General features: G+C 43.7%; 1 protein-coding gene across 1 annotated transcript in view; it reads right to left on the bottom strand.

Moving 5' to 3' along the window:
- Positions 1-25594, bottom strand: part of LOC149305589 (intermembrane lipid transfer protein VPS13B-like) — a 383703-nt gene that overhangs the window by 1024 nt on the left and 357085 nt on the right. The window contains exons 50-59 of the mRNA XM_089477585.1: positions 25334-25480; positions 24523-24806; positions 23864-23991; positions 23373-23569; positions 22917-23035; positions 20618-21438; positions 14858-15034; positions 11359-11529; positions 6679-6855; positions 1087-1189 (exon numbers count right to left, since the gene is read on the bottom strand). Coding sequence (XP_089333711.1) covers positions 1087-1189; positions 6679-6855; positions 11359-11529; positions 14858-15034; positions 20618-21438; positions 22917-23035; positions 23373-23569; positions 23864-23991; positions 24523-24806; positions 25334-25480 — 2324 coding nt within the window. The remainder of the gene's footprint in view (positions 1-1086; positions 1190-6678; positions 6856-11358; positions 11530-14857; positions 15035-20617; positions 21439-22916; positions 23036-23372; positions 23570-23863; positions 23992-24522; positions 24807-25333; positions 25481-25594) is intronic.

The raw sequence follows: 25594 nt of genomic DNA, 5'->3' as shown, positions 1-25594 counted from the left end.
AGGGGCAAAAATAGTAAGGGGGGGCGCCACCAGTATAACTGATGGTGTCTTACATACAGTCGTGTGGAAAAAAAAGTAACCCTCTTTGATTTCTATGGTTTTACATATCAGGACATAACAATCATCTGTTCCTTAGCCGATCTAAAATTTAGGTAAATACAATCTCAGATGAACAACACATGACATATTACACTGTGTCATGATTTATTCAGCATAAATAAAGCCAAAATGGAGAAGCCATGTGTGAAAAAATAACTACACCCTTACTGCTTCCATAGGAACTAAGATGCTAAGTAGCAGGCAGGTGCTGCTAATCAAATGTCCTTGATTAATTGATCATCAGCAAGTGCAACACCTCTATAAAAGCCAATGTTTTAGAGGTATGGCTAGTTTGGGAGTAGATGATTAACTTCTCTGTATACCAAAGTATTCTTGAGACAAATGTGAGGCCATCTGTCTTGACAGCTAAAGCTTGGCTGAAATTGGGTCATGCAACAGGACAATGAAACCAAGCACATCGGCAAATGTACACCAGAATGGCTAAACAAGAAAAGAATCAAGGTGTTGCAATGGCCCAAAGTCCAGCCCTCAACCCGATTGAATTGCTGTGACAGGACCTTAAGAGAGCTGTGCATAAACAAATGCCTGCACACCTCAATTAACTGAAGCAAAACTAAAGAAGAGTGGGCCAAAATTCCTCCGCAACGATGTGAGGGACTGATAAAATCATACAGAAAACAATTACTTCAAGTTACTGCTGATAAAGGTGGTTCAACAAGCTATTGCGTCATAAAGTGTTTCACACACAGCTTCTCCATTTTGGCCTAATTTTTGTAGAATAAATTGTGACACTGTGTACCATGTCATGTCTTTTTGTTCATCTGAGGTTGTATTTACCTAATTTTTAGACCTGCTAAGGAACAGATGATTGTTATTATGTCCTGATATGTAAAACCATAGAATTCTTTTTCACACGACTGTACATTTACAACAATAGCGGTGAAGCTGTATCCTCTACTTGTTTATCAACATTTGTTTTACGGGAATGCACTAGAAATTGGAAACGATATAGTTGGTTGACGTTACCAGACATATTTCACATGGCTGTTTGGAGCTTGGTTGGTCTTCAAATCACAGGGCAGATAGCGTTGCTTGGGGAGATGGGAGAGTCCTGCTCCATGCAAGATACCTTTAGCACAAACAAAAAAGCTAGTTTATTTACAGAATATAAACATATTGTTCATAGGATGCATACACGGCATCTTTAATGTCTGCACACACACACACATTTTATATATATATATATATATATATATATATATATACATACACACACACACAGGGTGTTTTTTTTAAACGGAGGAGACAGAGGGGGCCGAGTGGTTTTCGCTCGGCGCCCCTCTCCTCTGTGAGCCCTCTAGCTCGGTCTCGGTGCCGGCTTGTAATGCTGAGTGCTGGAATATGACGTCATTTCCGGCACTCAGCAGTGAAGCAAAGCGCACCGTGGCAGAGTAGGAAGACTCTCGCCGCAGGACTGCTGGAAGGTAAGTACAAAGGGGGGGGGGATAGGGTAGATAATAAGGAGGGAGGAGGGTAGATAATGAGAAGGTAGGGAGAGGAAGGGTAGATAATGAGAAGGTAGGGAGAGGAAGGGTAGATAATGAGCAGTGGCGTCGGCGGGGGGGGGGGTTGCGTCATTTCAAACTTCGCCCCAGGCAGCACAACACCCCTATATGTGTTTAGCAACATCCCCCAAGTACAGTGGTACCACCCTTGCATGGGTTTGCCTGGCTGTTTTGGGGCAAAAGGGCAACATTTGGGGCATGCACATTTTCAATGTTAAACTTTATTTGGTGATCCACTGCCCATGCCCTATTTGGTACATCTTTGACGCTGGCCAATTTAATGAGCCCAATATAACCATTTATTTTTGAAAACTAGACACCCCAGGGTATTTCAAATGCTGGTATTTTAACCCATGCACTAATTCTACCACCAGCCTTTGTCAAAGTTAGCAGTAGTATTTTTGTGGGTATGAATTTACCGCTCCTGGTATATGTCACTGTGAAACAACATCCCAATATGTGTTCAGCAACATCTCCTGAGTGAAGTGATACCCCCCATGCATGGACTTTTGAGGGGCTGAAAGCCACATTTTGGGACATGTGCATTTTTTAAATTGGAAATTAGACATATGGTCATTGGGACATTGTTGAACCCGGCCAATTCAATTTACCCAATCAAATCATACGTACAGTACACACCCCATGGACATTTAACATGCCAGTATTTTAGCTCTTTCCATGCGAGAATTGTTTTAAGATAAAGCGCTAGTTTTAGGACTTGCTCCTAAAAATATATTTTTTTATATATATATTTATTTATTTTTTACATTTTTTGGAACTGGAATTTATTTTAACATGTGACCATTTTTTTGTTTAACTGATTTTATAAATTTTTTTTTTTCTTCATTTATTTTACTAATCACAGTGATTAGAAAGCTGGACTCCTTTGACTTGCGTGGTTGAATGCAGTACCTATATTCAACCTGCAAGTGGAGCCAGAGTTCTCAGGAGGGTCTGGAGAGACCGCTCTCCGGAGTGGGAGTTCAGTGTCGCTGAATGCCTATACCTTGGAACAAACAAGGATAATGACATTTTTCTTGAATGCTTTGTGGCCAGAAGGTTGATTGATATATAAAGTCAAGGTAAAGGAACTTTGATGTAGCACATTCCAGTTGAGTAAAATGGAACCATCATAACCACAAATTTGTCAACTTCAAGATGACAGATCTATCACAATCCAAGTAACAATAACCCAGGGTTAGGCAGAGGCCACACCAACATATAAGCAGATTTAAAAACTGATTAGTGCCCTGTTGGTCCCTCAGGATGATGTGGAATGAGGATAAAATTTTTCTCATCAATAAATATTCCTTTACTCACTTGCATTAAAGAAGCCCCCATTTAGGGTTGTGCTCAGAGGTGGATAAGATCACATTGGGCACTGGTCCAACACTATTAAAGCCCCCCCCTGCATATAATATACCGTATTGTCCCGAATATAGGCCGCACTTTTTTCCCCCCTTTTAAATCTTTAAAGTGGGGGTGCGGTCTATATTCGGGGTCTAGCGCCCGACGCCCGGGACATGCAGTCCCGGGCGCCGGGCAGGCAGCAGGGTTAGGATACAGATCCCCCGCAGCGGTGCAGGGGATCTGCATCCTACTCTCTGATACGCTCTGACAGTCTCCCCTGTCGGCACTTTCCACGGGGGGAGTGCCGGCACGGAAGATTGTCTAAGCGCATCGTGCAGACGTTTACCGGCGATGCGCGTGAACGAACCACGCTGCTGGCACGTCTGCTCGGTGTGCTTTAACAATCTCCCTTGCCCGGAATTCCCACGGGGGTAGTCCCGGCAAGGGAGATTGTTAAAGCACATCGTCCAGACGTGCCGGCAGCGGAGGTTGTTTACGCGCAACGCTGCAGCCGGTGAACGTCTACACGATGCGCTTAGACAACCTCCCGTGCCGGCACCGGAAGTTGTCTTCGCGTATTGCATAGGTGTCCCCTGCCGGCCCCGCAAGACACACGGGAGTCTTCTTTGGTAAGTAGTGGGGGGGGCACATCTTGGGGGCAGAGTGGCAGCATATCTCGGGGGGGGGCAGAGTGGCAGTATATATATCGGGTGGAGGGCAAAGTGGCAGCATTTCTCGGGGGGGCAGAGTGGCAGCAGATCTATTCTATGTTTTTTTTTAACTAAGAAAATTTTTTCCTTAGAAAAGTACCTAACTTTTAGGGTGCGGCCTATCTTCGGGTGCGGCCTATATCCGAGCCAATACGGTATATTAAAAAAATACAAATAATATACATATACACACTACATGGACAAAAGTATTGGGACACTTGACCATTACACCAACAGGGACTTTGATATTAGTATGTAGTTGGCCTCCCTTTGCCTCTATAACAGCTTCCATTCTTCTGGGAAGGCTTTCAGCAAGATTTTGTGTTTCTGCGCGGAATTGTTGCCCATTCATCCAGTAGAGCGTTTGGAATGGTCCAAAACACAAAGGAATAATGCACATGCATGGATAAACATACACAGATATCAAAGACACACATTTTACTATTCAGAATTGTATGGGTGAGGAGACGTAGAAGATATCCTGTGGATTTAAATATGCATTATATAGGGCAGCTTAGATCTTCCTGCAGTCGAAGCTGGCTGGAGTTGGATCTTCATAATGCAAATTGAAGTCAAAGTGTGAAACTACATCTCTTCTGCAAACCCCACTGACTTCCATAAACACAGATCCAAGCTCTGACCATCGCAGTATCTCTTCTCCTGAAGCTGCAGCTTCCTGGCTCGGGGATGCTGACGCAGTAATTCTGAGCCTTGCATTTTCCTCCCCAGCAGAGAGCCGCGCAGCTTCCACACTTACTGACTACAGGAGGAGCTTCTTACTGTCAAATCTGGTCACACGATGGGAAGTAGGAAGCTAACACTGCCATCGCTGACCATACTCCAGAAATGGAGTCTGCCTGTCTCTCTGCGGGGCCCCATGCATCCAGTGGGGGCCCCTACATCACTCAGCACAACTATATTGCAGCTCTGACCAATACAAACTGCATTGCAGCAAGTGGGACCCTAGGGCAATTGCCCCATTTCCCCATCGTTAATCCACCCCTGGCTGTGCTCACAAACCCAGTCTGTACCCGTACACATTATTCGATACGGGTGATTTCCATGAGTAATACCCAAGTAATTCCAGGCTGCGTAACGGCCAGATTTTCAAGTGCTAAAGTGCTACTATAGATCTAAAGCGAGCAATATGTGTAAGATATGTCATCCATCTATTTGAAACAGTGCAATCAAAATAAGACGACTCTGAAATGATGTCAGAAGTTTGGAAGGCAGCGTGGAGCTCGTAGATAATTCTTTACATGTTAAAATGCTATGTCAGCGCACTTAACCCCAGTGATCTTGCATTAGCTAAAAACCAAAAAAATGGATGTTTGAAAGCCAAACTTATACTAGCAATTAGAGGAAACCTAATACCCTTGAGAGCTCTCCATTCCCAAATGGTATCGCACGCGGTCTACAATTTATACAGAAAATAGTCAAGGCTGTAGTTAATGTCCTCTGCTTTATAATAAAATACTTCTATGTATATGTGTCACGGACGGTCAAATTGAAAAAAACAAACTGTTTGCCTAGATCGGGTATTTATAGAGCAGTTACTTTATCCAGCTGTTAAACGTGGATACATATACATTTATGAGCCCTCTGGAGACGTGCGCTCCTCTGTATGCTCTCTGAATGACGAGCCGCAGAGTATCTAACCCGGTCTCAGGGTGGAAAACGGAGCCCCGAAGATGATACAAGATGTGTACATTTGGATGGCTTGTAAAGGTTTTATAAATGAGGCATGGTCATTATAGCAAGAATTAGTGGTTTGTAAAACCTTCAGCAATACCATAAAACATTCGACAGGGGCCACGAACCCTCGCAAAGTTATTTAAGCAGAGTGCGTTTTCTGCTGCATTGTGCCGGCTGCCCCCCCAACTATAGCTGCCACTTCATAAAGATTTCATTGTGAAAAGAGTTACATATAGCAGCTGCAATGGCAACAAAACAATGGCCGAGCATCTCATTTCAATAATTCCATTATGCCTGATAATTTGTCTCATTAGAGAACACTTAGACCATACATTATATATAAATAAATACATACCTACTTATTGAACATCCTAGGTGATCCAAATCCAGTTACATATAAACTGCAGTCTGCAACCCCTCAGCTACTGGGAGACTGCAAACACTATTAATTCATGTTCATTTCAAAAAGTAATATAGGAGTCACCCTTTAGTATAGGTCACTTTTTAGAGACACACACATATACACTATATGGAAAAAAGTATTGGGACACCTGACCCTTACACTTTGATGACATTGCATTCTAAATACATGGACAGTAATATGTAGTTGGCCCCCCCTTTGCCGCTATAACAGCTTCCACTCTTTTGGGAAGGCTTTCCACAAGATTTCAGAGTGTTTCTGTGGGAATTTTCCACTGATGTTGAATGAGGTTGTCTGGCTCGCAATCTCCGCTCCAGTTCATCCCAGTGGCAGCGCGCTTTACACCACTCGATCCGACGCTTGGCATTTTACTTGGAAATCCATTCCATGACGCTCCCGCTGCACAGTTTTTGTGCTGATATTGATGTCAGTGGAAGTTTAGAACTCCTCAGCTATAGAAACAGCAGAGCGTTGGGGACTTTCACGCACCATGTTCCTCAGCACTCGGTGACCCAACTCTGTGATTTCATGTGGTCTTCCACTTCATGGCCGAGTTGCTGCTGTTCCTAAACGCTTCCGCTTTCCGCCGGCCGTGGAATATCTCACAGGGATGAAATTCCACAAACTGATTTATTGTAAAGATGGCATCCTATCACAGTACCACGCTTCAATTCAATGAGCTCTTCAGAACAACCCGCTTTTTCCACAAATGTATGTAAATGCAGACTGTATGGCCAGGTGCTTAATTTACACACCTGTGGGAATGGGTCTAAAAACCACCCGAATGCCATAATGAATAGATGTGTCCCAATACCTAAAAAGGCAAAGGAAACCTAGAACCCTCCCTATTACACATGATGTATTTCTGAGCACTTACCATATCCGGTCTGTGACACCAGCTCTGCCGCTCCTCCGATTGGCTTGGTAAAGACGCCAACAATCCCTTTTCCCACGCCAGAGATAACTCCCTTGGCTCTGTGCCCAGCTGATGTCTGGGTCTCTGATGTCCTCTGGAAATTCTGCATTGGCTGATCCACAATGCCAGCTATTGCACCTGAAATAACAACCATAAGTCAAAACCGTTACTATAGATAAGAGAGAGTAAACGCAAGCCAAGGGGGGACATTTACATCTGGAATGGAGTTGGGTTTGGACGATGTACCTTCCGCTCAACACATTTATCAATGATCTCAGTGATACTTTGCTCGTCATATTTCCAGCCATGGGCCAGCATTCCAAAGTCTATGAGATGTCTCCAGTATCACCCAACCAGCCTTCTCGCTTCCATTCCCTGTTCTCGAAGACCTCGGCGTAACTCGGCCGGGCTGATGATGTATGGATTTTTCTAAACATAGTTTGGACACCATCCTGGAATTAATTTTTTTTCGTCATCTTGCAAACTAAACTTAAAAGCAAATTTTGGCTTTGGCCAACATATATGATAGACAAATATTGTTTTTTTGGCTTTGTTGTTGAAAAAGTAATACAGCCTGTGAAATCTGATGCTTTCAGTAAGGTACTGAAACACTTAATTCCGCTGGAGCGAAACAATACAGTATTACGTTTATCAGGGGACAGAGCGGTTTCTTACAGTTTTACGATATTGCCTTTTTTTCTTTTCAATTTCATGTCTTTAGATATTTGGACTCCAGAGATATAAAAAGGCTTTTGTGAAAGAAGGTGACATTCAAAAACCTGTCACTGCTAGAGCCCTACCCTCTATCTCCAGTAACACAAAATACTTCTCCTTCGGCATCACGGGTTCTAGACATCAATTGGGAATCCTCTGCTTTTTATTTGTTTTGGAGGAAAATGATTGCAGTGACCAGGACTCCATAAAAACGGCTGGAACGGAGAGTTTTCTCATGACCTCTACTCCGAAGTCACTCATCAATGCATCTTTTTGATGGCCGTGGAGTCTTGGTAATGATATTACATGCTGCATGGTCCCCGGCGCTGAAGATGGAATATTGTGTTTGGAATTAGCAGGTAACACCAGGACACGGCGGGATTTGCAGAAGCAGAGGATGACTTGGAACGTGATCCACTTTCTTATTATTAAACCTCAGCTCTTAAGGAGAAGTTTGTCGTAACAGATTTTGCTATAACTAAAAGATATACTACCAACATGTCAGGTGCCCTATGCTGGGGGTGTGCTAAGAGATGGGAGGGGCGGGGTCAGCCCCAGAAGTAGGACTGTCAAGTAAAAACAAGGACTGTTGGGAAGTATGCAAACACTTTGCAGTTTTTTGCATTTGGAAATGTTATTACATGGAATATATCTCTCGAAATGTGGCATAACTAGCGTTATTTACTCCATCTCCTATTCCGAAGTTTCTTCCTTCTTTATCCACGCCCTTACAATGGCTGTCTGAACCAATAATCAACAATCCACAACAGTAAAGTACGATGGCTGCTCCTCGTAGCGTACAGATAAAGTGTTTATATGTAAATATCACAGGTATCTTTACTGCATATCGGAGAGTCAAAGATATGTTCTTGTCCCATTCTGAGATTTGGACCACATTGTGTTTGTTCCGCTCACAAATTTCAAGCCATCAGCCGCTTGTAACTTGGTATGAACAGAGCATTTATTTTCCCGACAAGTTGGCCCAGTTATACGGATGACTAACTTTATTGGAAAGCTATAAATTCTTTATATGGCACGCGTTAATGGGCTATGAAGGCTGAATGTTGTATTAAAGAAACATGCACTGTGTGCTTGTCATATTACTAAGAAAAAATACTTTATTGGCTAAAATATTCTAAAAACTAAAAAAGAAAAAAATGCTAATTCCAAGCAGGGCCAAGGTCCATATCCATGCTTTTGGGACCAATAAAGGCTGATCAAAGCAAAGCACATAGATGATCGCATGCGGTGGTGGATTATCCATTAGGCACATGCCTAAGAGGAGCCACATGCAGGGTCTCAATCCGACTCGGATCATGTGACTCGGATCATGTGACTCGGATCATGTGACTCGGATGGCGATCCATGCACATTGGGAAATCATACAATAAAGTGCAGGGCAGTGTACGGGTCATGTTATGAGTGTTATGAGTGTTATTGTCTGGTTTCACTGCTCACTGGCTATATGGAGATTTTGCTTTTTAAGCCTCACAGCCTTTCAGACCCATTCACTATGCTATTCATGTATATTTAACACATTATCATTTGTTTATCATTCATAAAATGGCCTGTTACTTTGTGCCGTGAGCGCCGTCTTATTTTGTACGAGTGTCTCATCCTAAAACACTATAACAGCTTTCTATATAACTGCATAGATGATACTAATCTCTAAAGACAATACACGGGCAGACTGATAGAAAGAGAGCAGATAGAGCCCCGGGGCACATCACGGATTCCTGCGCATGCTGTCTGCACTGAAGCATCATGGGAAATTTAGACACAATTTAAAATAATGATAAGCGATAAAAGGTTTTTAAATGTGGGAGGGGGGGTTTGGCACAATATACTATGCATTTCCAAAAGTAACATCATGAAAATGTAAAGGGAGCACACATTAAAGTGCGTATGACGGCTGGGAAGGATTTTACTTTGCACTGATATTTCTTCATCTTGAGGTCGAGGCAGTCTAGGATAGACTTTTTTTTTTTAAATCCTATTTTATTATCGATGAATAAAGTTGAGAATAGGTATTTGAAGTTTGTTAAGGGCCACACTAGTATGATTAAAATGGTTTGTAAATGTACTTCCAGCTATATATACTTGAATATTATAATTCAAATATTAAGCTTTTGAGAGACAAACCAACGCAATGCAGCATCGGATTATCAGCGAGAGGGTTAGGTGATAACATGCTGTTCATTTACCCTGTGGCTCCGTATAACTCCTCCAGCAGCCCTGATCAGAATTTACTGAGATTACCGAAGGACGACCCCCACATCACAGAACGCTAGAATGCAAATCACTTCCAGCTATTCTGGCTCAACTTGTAAGATTTTCCCCGCTTCCTCCGGGGACCTTTTTGAGGCTTGTGGTTGCAATTTTAGGACCATGTACTAGAGATTATGAAAGTCTACAAATCCTTACAGAGCCATCTCCCTCCCAACCTCTTGCAAGGAATGTCTATGGTTACTTTGATCTACCATCTCGTACTTTAGGAACGTTCAACGAAGCTTGTGGAAAACCACAAGTCTAAACACCATTTTTCGGTCACATGCAAACAATGACGCATGTTCTTGGGTACAAACATCCGTGTCCCGATTCAAACTGCGGTGACAGAATACACTAGACACAGGTGTTTTCAATTGAAACACATGAGTTTTACAATGTTGATGCATTGATGAATCCATGTCCATCGTTTAGATCCCAGGCCACAGACAGATTGATAGCATGTATGGGTATGGATGGAATGGGATGTGCCAGCAGCCATACCCAGTTGCTTCTTAAAGCTCCTTATGGCAAAGAAGGGCTTGAGAATATCTTGGCGGGTTTTGGGCATGTGAAGTACAATGTAACAGGTGAGATGCCAACACAATGAGTAGCAATAAAAACGTATGTATATAACCTTTCAGCAGTAAGGAACATACAGTGATTAGGATTCCCGGTAGTTAAACCTTCTGGCGAATATAACGCAGGAATATGTTTGTGACGGGCATGCTGGCTGTCAGCAGAAAGATATAACCGTGTAAATGTTTACAGCATGGCTCGCTGCGGACCAAACCTTAGCGAACGAAGAATCCTCGGCACCGATACCAGGGATGCTTAGTTTTGTTTGAAAACTACTTGAGCAGAATGCAAAAGTCATGTGAACATAGCAGAGAATCGTCATTTAGTAAGGAGATCCAGTGCAGAGTATACCTAGAACAACCTAGCAAGGAAAGAGGTGCCCCGTATTATATATAATATATCTATATATAATATTGATGTGATAGGATCATTTAAATACTTAAAGGGATTTAAGGAATACAGGAGGGAAGATCATTTCAGAGGAGAGCTGTTAACACAAGGTGCCATCGCCTAACACTGGAGTGCCGGAGATTTAGGTGTAATGTAAGGAAGTTTTACAGAGAGGGGGCAGATAAATGGAACAGCCTCGCATCAGATGTAGTAGAGCCCATACAATAATAATTTAAACATGAATGGGATGGACATAAAGTTATCCTAAATCAAAGACAAGGCCAGGGTCTGAGTCTCTACATCAGCAGACATGGGCAGACTAGAGGGGCTGAATGGTTCTCCGTGCAAGATGTTCTTTGACATGAAACTAGTGCTGGAGTACTGCTTTAGCATTTAGGGGATAACCTGCTGTTCCAACTTTATATTTTCTAAATGCTGGTACAAGAATCAGGAGGCGTAAGGACTACTTCACAAGGCAAGTAGCAGTGTATAGTCGTGAAATGTATTCAATATACAAACATCTTAAACACCCCAAAGAAATATCATCACATGACAAAGTTCTAATAGCCTGTTCATTACAGTAACTTTTTCATTTGAATAGTGCACAGAATAAAACAGGTAGGACTATTGTAAGCTGGCCAGCCGGAGATCTGTTGTACTAATGATGGAAAAGAAAGGTTCAGGTTGGATTACCTAGCAAGCTTATGCCCAGGCGGGACAATCCCTGTTTTAATCCTTCTCCCAGGTTGTCTGGCAGCTGCCTCCTCCACTCCTCTTGTCTGTTGTAATGTTCTTCATCCAGAGACAGTCTGTCCATGTTGCGTGCCAGGCTTGTGGCGAGGTTAGTGAGAGATGTGAGCGTACCTGTAGAAAATGAGGACATTGGGGATGAAGTATTTAATCCCGCATGTTACTAATGCCAAGGGATGCCTCATTCATAAATCATCCAAGGCAGGTAACAAGGAAGAAGATGGATACTTAGCATTATCCACGAAAGTCATTTTTCTGTTTATTATAAATCTGACATCAGGAATAAAACAAGAACAAACCCCTGTTCTGTGTTAAAAATCTCAGGTTTCCATCGTTACAAGACGATAATCCTAGCGTATTATAAGGAGCCTTAAGGTAATTTTAACAAGAGATTTAAAGACTTTGTCAAAATTGGTGCCACAAAAAACAATGATTTTGTTTCTTCAAGTAAGAGATAATTTTTTAAACATGTATAAAAGAAATGAAGGTGCCTCTTATTGTCATGTAGAAAGCGGTTACATATTCAAGGTATTTACTGTATATTTTTAGATTGTAACTTTTTGTTTCTCTAAATCCAAATTGTTATGCGATGACCTTCTTGTTATGTCCTGTTGTCCTCTGGCACCGATCATGAAGTTGGCACGCAGTGACCGCATCCTCCCACTAGATGTCACTGTTGGCGAGTCGGAAGCGGAGTGTCGGGGACTGCATGTCGATGTTGTAGGAATTGGGTTTCTAATCATTTGCAGAAATACTGAATATTCTGAACATTTATCTGCATTTATCACGTGCAGTAAGCTCTACAGCCCGCATCGCATTACTCCTGAGGGGGTTTGTGAGGCAGACTACTTTTTAAAGGTTTCCCACACAGAAGATGTATATAAAGGAAAGAATATACTGTGGTTGTGTGTTATACTCCAGCGAGCTAAAAATACTGGCTGTCTTAATAAAGCAGCACCGTGTAACTCTCCTGCTATGTGGGGCTTGTATCGATACACTGCATGACCACACAGAGCACAAGGTTTCAGCAGATAAGATTTTATTTTTATAAAGTTATACCCTCGGAGGGACAGGGAAAAGACCCGATTTGGCATGTGCTTGTATCAGTTACAATTTAATAAACGCCCCAGCCAGGGGCTAATTTTTGACAGCGGAGTGGTTTAGATTAAGAAAAATGCCCAATGGAGAAATTACTTTAACATAACCATTTACTTAGCAGGTTCCTATTAATTGGTGATACGCCTATTGGTCACAAGCGAAATTCTATAAAGCACACTAGGTCCTGCCCAGGCTGCACCTATATATTATATATATATTATATATACCGTATTTACGTCAACGATCAACTCAACGAATGGTTCCTGTCAACTAAAACCAGGAGACAAAAACAGGGCTCGGGGATATTAGTCAAATGATTTTCTGGGACTTATAGCTAAAGATGTGGCCAGGGCAGGGTTATGTGCTTTCCTTGGCACAACAAACACATTCATGTTCTAATAAATGAGATTAATTTTGTGTGACAGATTGTTCAAAAGTGAAACATGAAAAATGGGCTGGACTGGGTGGAGTTAATATCTAGCCACACCCATTTGGCATGCAACATCACTAATAATATCTTATCATCCCTGACCGTGGCCGTGTACAGGGTATGTAGACCTGACCGGGTTACAGGGTATGTAGACCTGACTGTGTATAGGGTATGTAGACCTGACTGTGTATAGGGTATGTAGACCTGACTGTGGCCGTTTATGGGGTATGTAGACCTGACCATGTATGCCTTGAGTTGTATCTGATGGGTTTGTGTGTCTGGGTATGTTAGCATGTGTGTCTATTTATGTTAGTGTGTGTGTGTGTGGGTATGTTTGTGTTTGCCTGGGGATGTTAGCCTTTGTATATGCAAGTCTGGGTAAGTGTGTTTTTGGGTATGTTAACCCCTTAAGAACAATGGGCGGTCCCTAAGCCCATTGAAAACAGTGCATGTACGGGCTTTATCATTAAGGGATTAATGTGTTTGTGTGAGTATCTGTGTGTTAGTTTGAGTATCTGGTTGTGTTAGCATCTGGATGTTTGTTTTAGTGTGTGTGTCTCGGCACATTAGTGTGTCTGGGTGTGTGTTACTGTTAAATGTCTAATTGTGCTAGTGTGTGTGTCTGGATGTGTGTGTGTTAGTTTCAGAGTATGTTAGTGTGTGTTAGTGTGAATGTCTGTGTAAGTATGAGTGTATAGTCATGTTAGTGTGAGTGTCTTAGTGTTACCGTGTTAGTGTTGAGTGTCTAGTGTTAGTTCCTGGATGTGTGTGAGTGTTGAGTGACTGTGTGTGTGTGTGTGGGTCTTTGTGTTAGTGTGAGTGCCCCACCCAAGGCCTGGCTCTGGATCCGCCCCCATCAGCGTGCAGTGGCCGTGTACGGGAGGGGTCAGGCCGGGCTGTGGCCGTGTACGGGAGGGGTCAGGCCGGGCTGTGGCCGTGTACGGGAGGGGTCAGGCCGGGCTGTGGCCGTGTACGGGAGGGGTCAGGCCGGGCTGTGGCCGTGTACGGGAGGGGTCAGGCCGGGCTGTGGCCGTGTACGGGAGGGGTCAGGCCGGGCTGTGGCCGTGTACGGGAGGGGTCAGGCCGGGCTGTGGCCGTGTACGGGAGGGGTCAGCCCGGGCAGTGGCCGTGTACGGGAGGGGTCAGCCCGGGCTGTGGCCGTGTACGGGAGGGGTCAGGCCGGGCTGTGGCCGTGTACGGGAGGGGTCAGGCCGGGCTGTGGCCGTGTACGGGAGGGGTCAGGCCGGGCTGTGGCCGTGTACGGGAGGGGTCAGGCCGGGCTGTGGCCGTGTACGGGAGGGGTCAGGCCGGGCTGTGGCCGTGTACGGGAGGGGTCAGGCCGGGCTGTGGCCGTGTACGGGAGGGGTCAGGCCGGGCTGTGGCCGTGTACGGGAGGGGTCAGCCCGGGCTGTGGCCGTGTACGGGAGGGGTCAGCCCGGGCTGTGGCCGTGTACGGGAGGGGTCAGCCCGGGCTGTGGCCGTGTACGGGAGGGGTCAGGCCGGGCTGTGGCCGTGTACGGGAGGGTTCAGGCCGGGCTGTGGCCGTGTACGGGAGGGGTCAGGCCGGGCTGTGGCCGTGTACGGGAGGAGTCAGGCCGGGCAGTGGCCATGTAGGGGAGGGGTCACAGCCCGGGCTGTGGCCGTGCCACTAAAGGCATTCAGTGGGGAAAAAAAACCTCAAAAGTTTCTTCGTACCATGGAAGATGGCAAACAAGAAGTTAAAGCTGCCAAGAACCCTGCCAAAAAAAATCTGCTTGCACTAAAATGTATTTACTAAGCCAGATGTTGTGTATCATGAGTGGCCAACCCACATGAGCTTCTTGGTTGTCACTGCATCTTTGGGTTTTCTGTTTTAGGGAAACCAGTCCCTGCTATATAAAGGCAATGTTTTTAAGGCAATATGTTCTCACATACCTTTGGAGATGTGTTTTACGAAAGATGTGGTGCCTCTAGAGACCCCACTAACAAATGCACCGGGGCCACGAGTGAGTCCTTCATACGGGAGCCTGAAGAAGTCAGCAATTCCGTTACCGATGCTTCTCACAAGACTTGCCGGACTTCCAAGTATTTCCAGAGATCCAACCACCCAGCCTGGGGAGAACACAATCCGTATAGTTTAGTGTGAGAAAAAACACAAAGCGTATCAGTTTTCCCGTCTGACAGCTAATACACATACCTGTAAGGACTCAAAGGAGATTCACTGAGGGGGTGTCAGACGTTAACAAAGACCATCAAACCCGCAGCAAATAGCCCCAAAGTACAGCTTAATCGTTAATACAAACCGTGGCCAGTAAGCCAGAGACACCCAGTTCTGTGCCAGGAATCGCCCGAGCACTTAGAACAATATTCCACAAGTGCTGGAGATAAAAGGCTGATTTGAGTGGAGCTTTTTAAAAACAAACAATTTACGATGCCAACATGGCATTTCTTGTGGAATGGGCTGCAGTTTGGGTCCGTAGATTACCGACTTTTCTAAGGATTCTGTTCAGTTCCAGAAATATCTGCCAAAGATCCTACGTTCCTGGCCAGCGTGTGACCTCAAGCACCACTTAGCTCGGCAAAGTGAGTCTGCTGCCTTTGCCCCGTGCAGACAGAAAGGCTTGTTCTGTATCTTCAGAGGTTTGGGTTTTTTTTTTGTCAGAAAACATGTTAACCCTTCAAAAGAGATGAGTGCGTCTTCCTACACAACGAGAAGAGCCCACGATTCCAGGGTGTCTAACGCTAAAGGGCATTGTTACCCCAAACTCCTTATCTTGTGAAAGAGTCCCTACGGCTCTGTGAAATATAACGGCAACATAAAAACCAAACAATAATAATAGTCCCACAAGGGACTTATCTCTCAAGATTTTTTTATACTGGTATACATTTGATCTGTGGATGCCCACGGTCTGTTCACATAAAATCGCTTTTTCTTTTTTTAAATGAATTAGAAATGAAACTCGGTGAGTCACTTCTACCGTCTATCCTGATTAACCACGTCAGATCATTTTTGCTTTACTGAAAGGCTGGTTGATAAGTGGAAAAGTCCCCCAGCAGAAGTGGTAGATGGTTACAGTGAAGTGATTTAAATTAATGGATAGGCAAACCAACAAATTCAATTTCCATTGAATACCCTGCAAGATACAGTCTTTATTGGTGTGTTTCGAGGGTGGTGGTGTTTGGGATGAGAAGTAGATGGGTGCAGATGGATGGTTTCTGTTTGGCCATTTGAGATGATGGAGGGGGGGGAAGTATCACGAAATGGCAACGAGCCTTTACGCTAACAATGCCAACTATGGATAAAGCTATGCGGGTACGTCCTCACATTACACAGCCCCAGCCCCGTAAGAGCATATATCCATTTGCTCCTAGATGCTGACCTCGCTCTGTGTTCTACCCCTTACTGAGAGTGTGTGACAGCTCATCAGAGTATACTATCAGCGGGGAATGCATAACACATCATATCCCCCCTTCCCAAATCCAAAACTACATTTCGGACATTTACCAGAGCACTCGAAAGCAAAACAAGGTCCTTGTAATGTTGGTATTGCTCGCACTCAGGGGTGGTGGGAATTTACCCTTTGTGCAAAGTACTAAATCCGCTGCACTATCACGTCTACTTTATCTAACAGCTGCCCTTAGAACATCTCCCCTTCACACCCTCATATTACACGCTTTTACATAAATGTAAAAGAAAAGCCGCGTGTGTTTGGTTCAGGAATCTCTTTTATAAGATGCAGATATAAACCCGGCGTGGCTTCTCTGATTAAATCTGTGAGTAAATTCACTAGTGAGGGCAGAAAATATCCCACCGGCCATCTAAAGAGATCTGAACGTGAAACAGACTGCATGATCCGCTGTTGCCGGTTCATTTTAGGTGTCTATGGATGTGAAGTAAGGAGGGTTTATTTAATCTTTAAAAAATGGCCAGTGTCACCTACCCCACAAAACCTGAAATGGCCAAAGAATGCGCCTGTTTTATGGGAAGTGGTTTAAAGGCCATTTAAACACATTGACTGCCATTATTGTGACTTTTAGTCAAAAGAGGGACTGGCCCATATGAAGAGGGTGACTAGGGAGGTATGATAACATGCTCCAATGACTAAACATTTCTGAGCAAATAATCAATATTCAATTCCCATAAGAATTTATAAAATTGTAAAACGGGGTTATCTGCGATTCACACTTATGTGATTGTGACGTTAGGATTAGCACTCTTCATACGGCTAGGATGTCGAGGTAATTCGGTATTATTTGACGTAACAATTACCGTGACGGTTAGGATTATCTGATTGCTAGGATTAGGATTATCTGTAATATAAAATCTACCACTAACACCTTTAGTCTATCTTCATTCATATCATTTTCCTCTCCACGCAGCCCAAAAAGTGCGTGCCATTCCCAACCCCTTCAATTCAGTAAGAGCTCAAAGGGCATCGCAAGCAGAGGCATTAAAGGGTTAAGTGCTAGTGGAAAAAGGCTGATTTGAGTGAGAAGCCTCATTGCCAAATAACTGTTTTACTTCATCTCCATTTGTGTAAAGCAGTGACATCCTCCCGCTGATTAGCTCCTCGCTCCGAGTGTTTGCTGAGGATTGCTTTTGGCGAGGGTCACCTTAGGATGGATAAAAGCTCACGGCCAGTGGATGTGAAACTGGAACGTATCCGGAATCCAGCGAGGAGTGTGTGAGAGGCACACATACACAGCTAATTATCCTCCCAAAAACAAAAAGGCAGCGGTAAACGCTGTAAAGGAGGAATGTTCCTGTATCTGCTTTAGCGTTTTATTCGGGGTCCTCATTAGAAAGCTGGCATAAGTACATGTCTGCTTTGTCTCAGCTGCACTAACAATTCTCATGTTCTGCGATGTTCTATTGTGGTCTCTCTTTTTTTTTTTTTTTTTTTTTGAAAAGCATGTGAAACCATTATATGCGATGATCTAAGTACAAAAAAATATGTTAATATGATGTTGGTTTTATTCATACCCAAAAGTATTTATTTGTTACAAATTGCCTTTAGGATTATTATGTTAGAAAAAAAAAGTTCTGGCCACAAAACTTTGTGAGAAACCTCATATATTCAAGCATCCCAAGGACCAAGTAGCTGTCATGGATGTAACATTATAGGTCAAAGGATCTCGATTAAACACCATTAGATGGACTACGAACGTGGACCAGTGACAAACACGCAGCTGCCTTCAGCTATTTAACAAATGTGGCCAAAATAACTCAAAGTGTTGTGCGTTTGTTGGGTTGTTTGGTCACATTTGTTAAATAGCAGAAGGCAGCTGTGTTCTTGTCACTTTTCTTAAGCACCTTATAGGTGATGGATAGGCAGTGGCCATCTGGCTGTGAAGACTACAGTTCCCATACTGCTTTGCACCATGGGGTCAGTGATGCACAGTAGCTGTTAGCATTGCTCTCTGTTACACAACAGTGATAGATAAGGTTCCGTTTTGTCACTTTTATGATTCACACCAGGTTATGTTCCCCTATGATGCATCCCAGACTACACTCTAAATACAGAGCAATCACCATGGAAACCAACAGAATGATTCTGTACAACGCCCCGCATGTAGCACTTGCCCATTCTCTCTAAATATGGCTCAGAGAGGTCTATTCACTAAAGGGAGAGTTGACATACGAGTTTGTGGAAGAGTTCTTCTTTTTAAAGGGCTGTAAGGTTGGGGGAGATGGAGGAGTCCAGTATGCAGGAAAACACAGAGATGAGAGGCAAGCAGGGTCAATTAAACTAAATGCAGCGTAACCGGTACACTTAGCCGGGGTCAGGTTCACAGAGATCAGCGTAGTCAAAATCAGATGCCAGTGTCGGTACACAAAGATTGAAGGACAGCGTTTAGTAGCCAAGGTTGGGACAATAGAAGGCAGCAACATCGAAAGAATAGCCAGGTTCGGTAACAGGAATCAAAAATAAAACAAGAATAAAAATATAACAATAGGAACACCGTACTCGGCAAAGTAACCGAGCACTGAGCTAAACGCAGTGCTGGGTTTTAAACTTGCCACTCGAGGGGATACCATGCCCCCGAGCGTGACATCATCCAGGCGCTTCCCCCGCCGTCTCCATTCGGGGACGCATAAAGTTGGCTGAGGGGTCGCACACGCCTCTAGAAGCAGTCCCGCTGGATGCGGAGAGGGCAGAAGGCGCGTCGCTGGATCTGGTACCTGCAACTAGTGGGTACTCAGGTGAGTGACTTCGTCAGGGTCCGGTACACGAACCCTGACATGGGGAGATATGTGACAGAATGACCTGTCATGCAGGGGCCCCAAGGTACTCAGAGATGGCTCCAGCCTGGCTGACAAACAGAGATAGCACAGGTAGGAACTTCATTGTTTAACTAATCCCATCAATAGGATTACTGTCAGGGAATTAAAGGTAACTGTTTATCTATGGTAATGCAGTTCTGTGGCTAAATGAGTCTATGTTTTACAACAATAAAATGTTCATTCCTGCTGTACTCAATTCAAGGTAGTTGTGTCTACTTATTGGGTACACATAGCAGGGTTCCAAGGTGCGCATGCTGGCTGGTGCTGGAAGTGATTTTGGGGACAAGAGGAGGATACATGTGGGTGATCTCTGGGAGTTACTACAGCTCTCTTGGTGAACCCGTTACAATGAGAAAAAGCAAAAAGAGGCAAGAAAAGAAGCACAGCTGAGGAAAAGGAGACATGGACACGCAAGTGGTAGGCGAATGAATGAGAGAGTGAGTGAGAGTGTGTGTGAGAGAGCAATGAAAGTAAAAAAACAGTGGTTTTGATGTTTCCCCATTAAGTCTTTCCTATTTTACTCTCATTAAGATCCAAAGTTTCCGGGGACGTCAAGTTCGTCCTATTATCGAGCAAATATGGTAATTCCATGATCTAACCTAAGTCAAACTCTGTATATCACATTTTTAGATAATGTTAATGTCCAAAAGCCTCTACTTTCGCAGCACTACACAAGGCAGAGGAAATGTTAAAGCCAGTATTGAGCTGCCAGGCTTATTTACACCTCAGCGCTGCAGTGACGTGTGTGAAAATCAAGGTTTAACATTAATTCGAGCAATGACCCTTAACAAGGTCCATCACGACAGCGCTAAGCATAATACCTTGCTAATTAAGGACATTTCTTCACTACTGATCTCCGGGCACTGCACGCTTGTCAGGTCAGCTACAGTCACAGAATGCCTTGGTATTTCGCACCAGTCTCTAATGCTTGTGTGTGCGAAGATTAGACTTGTGTCTTTAGCATTTACCGGAGAGATGAAAGGAGATTTATATGTGCCAATGAACATGGTTTAGCATCAGGTGACGGTTATGTTCTTGCAAGCACATAAAGTAAACCACCCTTTTAGATCAACCTTTTCAGAGTCAGAGGTTAAAGAATAATGGAATAATTTACATTTTACATCCCTTAAAATAATAAGCCCATGAACATCGGGAACGCAGAGGGGCCTCTATGTAGTTTTTGAAATGAAACTTTTCAGATACATTTCCATACAGCTTTGTTTGAAGAAGAAAGGGCAAAAATAAGGCAGAACTAGAAGACCCATCTCTACCATTTCAACGTTGTGCTCGTTCCCATGTCTTTCCACAATGCCTCATGAAAACTATAAAAATACTGATAGTACAATCCAAATTAAAAACAGTGATTTTTGTAGGACACGCGTAGCGAGTAACATATTCCGGAAACTCACCTGCTCGAAAGAGGGCACCAGCAGCATAATGCATGGCCAGGGCGTGTATAAGCTGCCTGGCAGTGGTGAAGATCGGTCCCCGTTCAAACACGGAGAAGGACAACGGAGTGTGATCTGAGGCAATGTAGAGTTTTAGTGAAGCGTGAATGCTAACTAAGAGGTTGACGGGCTGCACTGTTAGTTTCCTGAGCTTAATTGGACTGACGAGGGCAGATGCATAGTTTTGGACTTGTTCTGGCAATGTATGAGAGGTCTTAGCTGCAGCAATCTTCACCGTGCCCTCTAGTAGTTTTTCTGGAAGGTAAGTGTCAAACAGGGTCTTCACATAATAGACAAACGTATCTTCAACATAAAGCCGGGAAGGCTTTAGTTCAAAGCTTAGTTCATTCAGATCATACACATCTTGTTCTACAGATAAGGTAATGAAGAGTTTAAGGAAGGAACTTTCCTTGTAGTCTTCAAGTTCTTTTGTTGACACATAAAGATTTGACTTTGGCCATTTAGCACTGTCACTTCTTTCTACTTGGCAAACCAGGACAGGGAAATGGAAATTGGACTTGCTATACAGCTGATTATCCAGTTGTAAGTCTCCACAGTACACCTCCAAGCTGTAGAACAACGGCACGCAGCTTACAATATCAGACTGAAGTTCTCGACACGGCTGCCGGAGATAGCTGCTGACTGGAGCCATGTGAAGGTAAACGTTGTCTAATGTGAGGCGTAAAAGCTCTGAGGAAGTCTTGTAATTTGTAACATCATCTAAAATTCCAAGACTGAGCTGGGTGATGAAGAGTTTATACACAATCCTCTGGCTCTGCATCCTGTGGAAGAGGAAATAATCCATCATTTTATAAATATGTACATGAGCTATGCGCCTTCAACTCAGCAGAAGAGCGTAAATGCATCTGTTTGGATGGTGATATGAACACCGTATAGCACGGGTGTCCAACTTCTGGCCCTCCAGCTGCTGCAGGACTACATCTGAAGGGCCGCAGGTTGGACACCCCTGCTGTATACACACGAGAATCCTTCAACAGCATTGTCACCTTGCCCAGCAAGGCTGTCCATATTGACATGTATTTTATTTTTTTGTCATTTTCGTTTCTCACCATAATACCTGGGAATCTCTATGGGCTGAGCTTTATAAGAGGCAGCAGGACGGTGGGACTGCTTGGCAGAACTCCCTGTGGACTCTTCTGTGGAAAACGAGAACTTTGGGAAATATGGACCTGTATACTTATTAGATGGCCATTCGCAGCAATTCAACACCCGTGGGACCACGGTTTTCATACTTGAATACAAATTTTGTAGTCCTACAGATGCTAAGATGTCCCGAAGCCATGATTCTCTGGCCACTGTATACTGTATGCAGAGATATACTTATTTAGTTAAAATGATGAAAGATTCTACGCTGTCGCCCCAACTGACAACTAACACCGTCACAGTACGGTTGCTTTAGGCATGAATAGCTGCCCTTGCCTTAGCTAGAAAATGCCAAGTAAAGCCCTGGCGATGAGCGATGTTTTCCAGTCGTCGGTTGGAATGGAATTAGCAGGGCGTTTTAGAAATATACTGTGTACACAATTCACACTTGGAGGCCTCACGTCCTGAGTGTCATGGACAGGTGATGCAGGAGTCTGACCTTGGTAATTACTGCTAATGTGCACAAAGCGGTCAAGGAACAGAATGTACACACAAAAATAAAAAACGTCCACATGGATTTCTGATCTACAAGTCCCTACGATTGATTATTGATTAGGATAAATTTTAATGTACTGCTCTAGATATAAAAAAAGAAGGGAAAAACATCTTGCCATCAGATTGGCAAACAGATCTACCCATCAGCAGCTTATATTGGTGGACCTCTGCTACCATGGCTTATATCTTTCATCCTCTGTCCATGGTACTGAATGGAGCAGTGGGGTATGTGCAATTGGTGCAATCGGTGCAATTGGGGCTGTTTTAAGGCAAATGGTACAATTGCCAAAGGCTGAGTTCATACTCAAGAGTCCCACAGCTATCCAATCCAAGATCTTATATCCAATGAATGTCACAAGGAAAACATGAGAGAATGGAGTGTTAGCACACATCTCAGACATTATGACCTCTTTGTGGTGCAGCAGAAGTGTAACAGAACTTCTATGCACACATTCTGGGGTTCTATAAACACAAATATTTTATTAGACATATCTTTAAAACTTCCCAGCGTTACCAGCATATATTTAGGTAGCGCATCTGCTTGGAGCCCAGCAGGTTTTAGCTTATTTGCTGTTTTCAGGTTAAACAAGGTAATTCCTACCTGTTGAGGCTTGTTAGCACAGGGCCAGCTCTACCTTCTGGTGCAAGCGTGATGATCAAAGTACCGCAGTGCTGAACAACATCCACGTACACATAGCCATAGCCGGTCAGAAACACAACCTAAAAACACAGCAGGTAACTGTTTAATACTTCAAGGATTCAGCAACTTATACACAGTGCAATTTATGTTTCTGTTAAACAGGGGATTATGTATTACAGACACATACTCACTGCAGATGTCTTAAGTCTCTATTAGCTACATATCCCCAATGAAACCTGGAAGAGTTGAGCCGCTGAAATGTCACTAATAATACACGTCTATTCTTCCTGACAGCCCCAATGCTGCAATTTTAAACACTATAGTTTTGACATCTTCGAGCACGTGAACACTGTGACTATAGGCAGCAGTTCCCCATGGATGGATGTACCAGGCTAATTCATGGGGAAGCGTTACTACCTGAGTGCCCAGGTTACTGATGTCTATCATGTCACTCCATTCTGCTGCGCTTTCATCTGACAATACTTTCAGAAAAATGCTCGGAAGTACATCTTTGGTTTTGCAGTCAGGAAAGCCCGCCAGCTGGTGATAAAGCTCGTAATGGACCGAACACTCGGCTGGAAGTTTCCTGCAATACACTGGAAATCGCGGAGCATCTGGAAAAATAATTCAGGAGAGTTTTGAACAGGATTGTAGCAGATATGACATTCTGTATCGATCAGGCACATTCACTCATAGCATATATTATTGAGGTTTATCACCACATACTTATGTAGTTGTGTGAGCACAAACTTTATTTACCTACATTCTGGGGTATCTATGTTTGTACCATTCTATGTCACCCACAACATTTTGGAAATCAGTGAATTACCAAAGGACTCGCATACTGTGTGGGCCAGAAGGTGCCGAGAGGTAGAGTTGTTGAGGATTAAAAAAAGGAGATTCTATACCTTTAATATTTTCCTTCAGCAGCAATGCAACCGTGCACCTGTTGCGAATTATAATGCGAGGACTGGGATCTTCTGTGAGAGTTAGGTAAGTAACTCCAAGGTGCTCTTGGTAGGTCATCACTACAGCCCTTAAGAGGGAGAAAAGGTCAACATCAATATCATATTCATATAGAGAATACATAATAATTGTATATGTACTATAATACGCATGTTATTTTCAGTAGGGTCACAAATGTTCGGCAACCCAAGTTGTTCCTTAGGGACAACTTGGCAAGGGTTGCAGCTGATGTGGAGAACTTAAGCTAATTATATGTCAATGCATGCTTAATGGGCCAGGTACAGGCGAGATCTCTGGTCTCCCCAACTGGCCCATTTACACCATGGAGGACTGTGTCGAGCAGTGCTGAGACAGTGAGCACTATGATATGACATCATATCCCTATGCCCCGCAATGAGGATAGTGGCCGCGAAAGGATGGATACAAATATTAAATTGGTTTATCTTTATGTGATGCATCCCTTTATGTTAATGTAATGTATAATATATCCTTCAGGTATACTCATTTTGTCAGGTATGTGGTTTCACCATTAATTGATTATTATTATTTTGGGGAGGAGGGTATAATGTTAGAGGGGTAACAGATGCTGGTATTGGCATACTTGGTGCATAAGTCGCTATCTCCATAGTCGGACACGGGCACCGCCACGCTCTGCCTTGGAAGGTCTTGACGTATCATGACAGGCTGGCTCCAACACTCAGCACTGCCAGCCCCAACACCCGGGCAGAGGCTCAGCAGGAGGTACTTCTGTAGGGGCGATGCTTCTACAGTTGGGTGCACCGAGTCCGACACGAGGTCCCAGCATGGAACCGCGTTGGATTTCGCATTGGAATGTTCCCCGACCGGGCTGATGGTGAAAACAGTGCTATCTGGTACAGGCACATACTTTGGAAGGAAAAATAAATAAATAAAATGACAAAAATGATAAGCTTGATTAAAAGAAACAGATGATTCAGTCTGCAGAGGGTTGACTTATTATTATGAGCTGGACATATGAAGCCAAACATTGGATTGTTGAAGAACTGCCAGATTTCCAATACAGAGCACAAAGATATCATTTTTCCTTAGGCTTTAAACATAGTTCACAGAAAGGTCTTGCTGTACAGCTTTTGACTAAGTAACAGGTGAAATACAATTATTTTCAAAAAATATTTGTGCTTATAGCATACTGTAGACAGATACATGCAGAAGACGACAAGCACGCATGTGGTATTGGTCAGATTCCACACAGCTGTTGAAAAGCCCCGCTCTAGTTAGTTGACCTGTGTCTCCCGTCACAGATAACGTATGAGCGGGACAACCATTACGTAGTCAAGCTTAAGAAAAGTACTATTTTAGCCACAATTTACTGTTTTTCAGCCAATCAAAATAAGATTGGTCCTTCAAAGAAATGAGTAACGACCAAGTCCTACCTCCTCTTCTGATCGCTGCGGGAAGATGGACATCTGTGGACTGTAATAAATCTTCAGCGGAGTATTGTTGACAATTGATGTCTTGTCTTCAATCTGCAAAATCTGGATTCCGTTTCGAACCATGGATGTGATGCAAAACTGGCAGAGCTGAAAAACACACAGATGTCAAACGTGCAAGGCCTTGGAACATGCATCTTTTAAAACCCCATATTTGACAGTGGTGCTGGTGCCCCTTACATTATATCCCATGTTTAAGCAGGG

The sequence above is a fragment of the Sceloporus occidentalis genome, unplaced genomic scaffold, assembly GCF_023333645.1.
Source record: "Sceloporus occidentalis isolate IW3139 unplaced genomic scaffold, rSceOcc1.0.p SCAF_11, whole genome shotgun sequence".
Taxonomy (NCBI): domain Eukaryota; kingdom Metazoa; phylum Chordata; class Lepidosauria; order Squamata; family Phrynosomatidae; genus Sceloporus; species Sceloporus occidentalis.
Note: the sequence above shows the minus strand (reverse complement) of the source record. Positions and strands in the feature narration are given on the sequence as shown.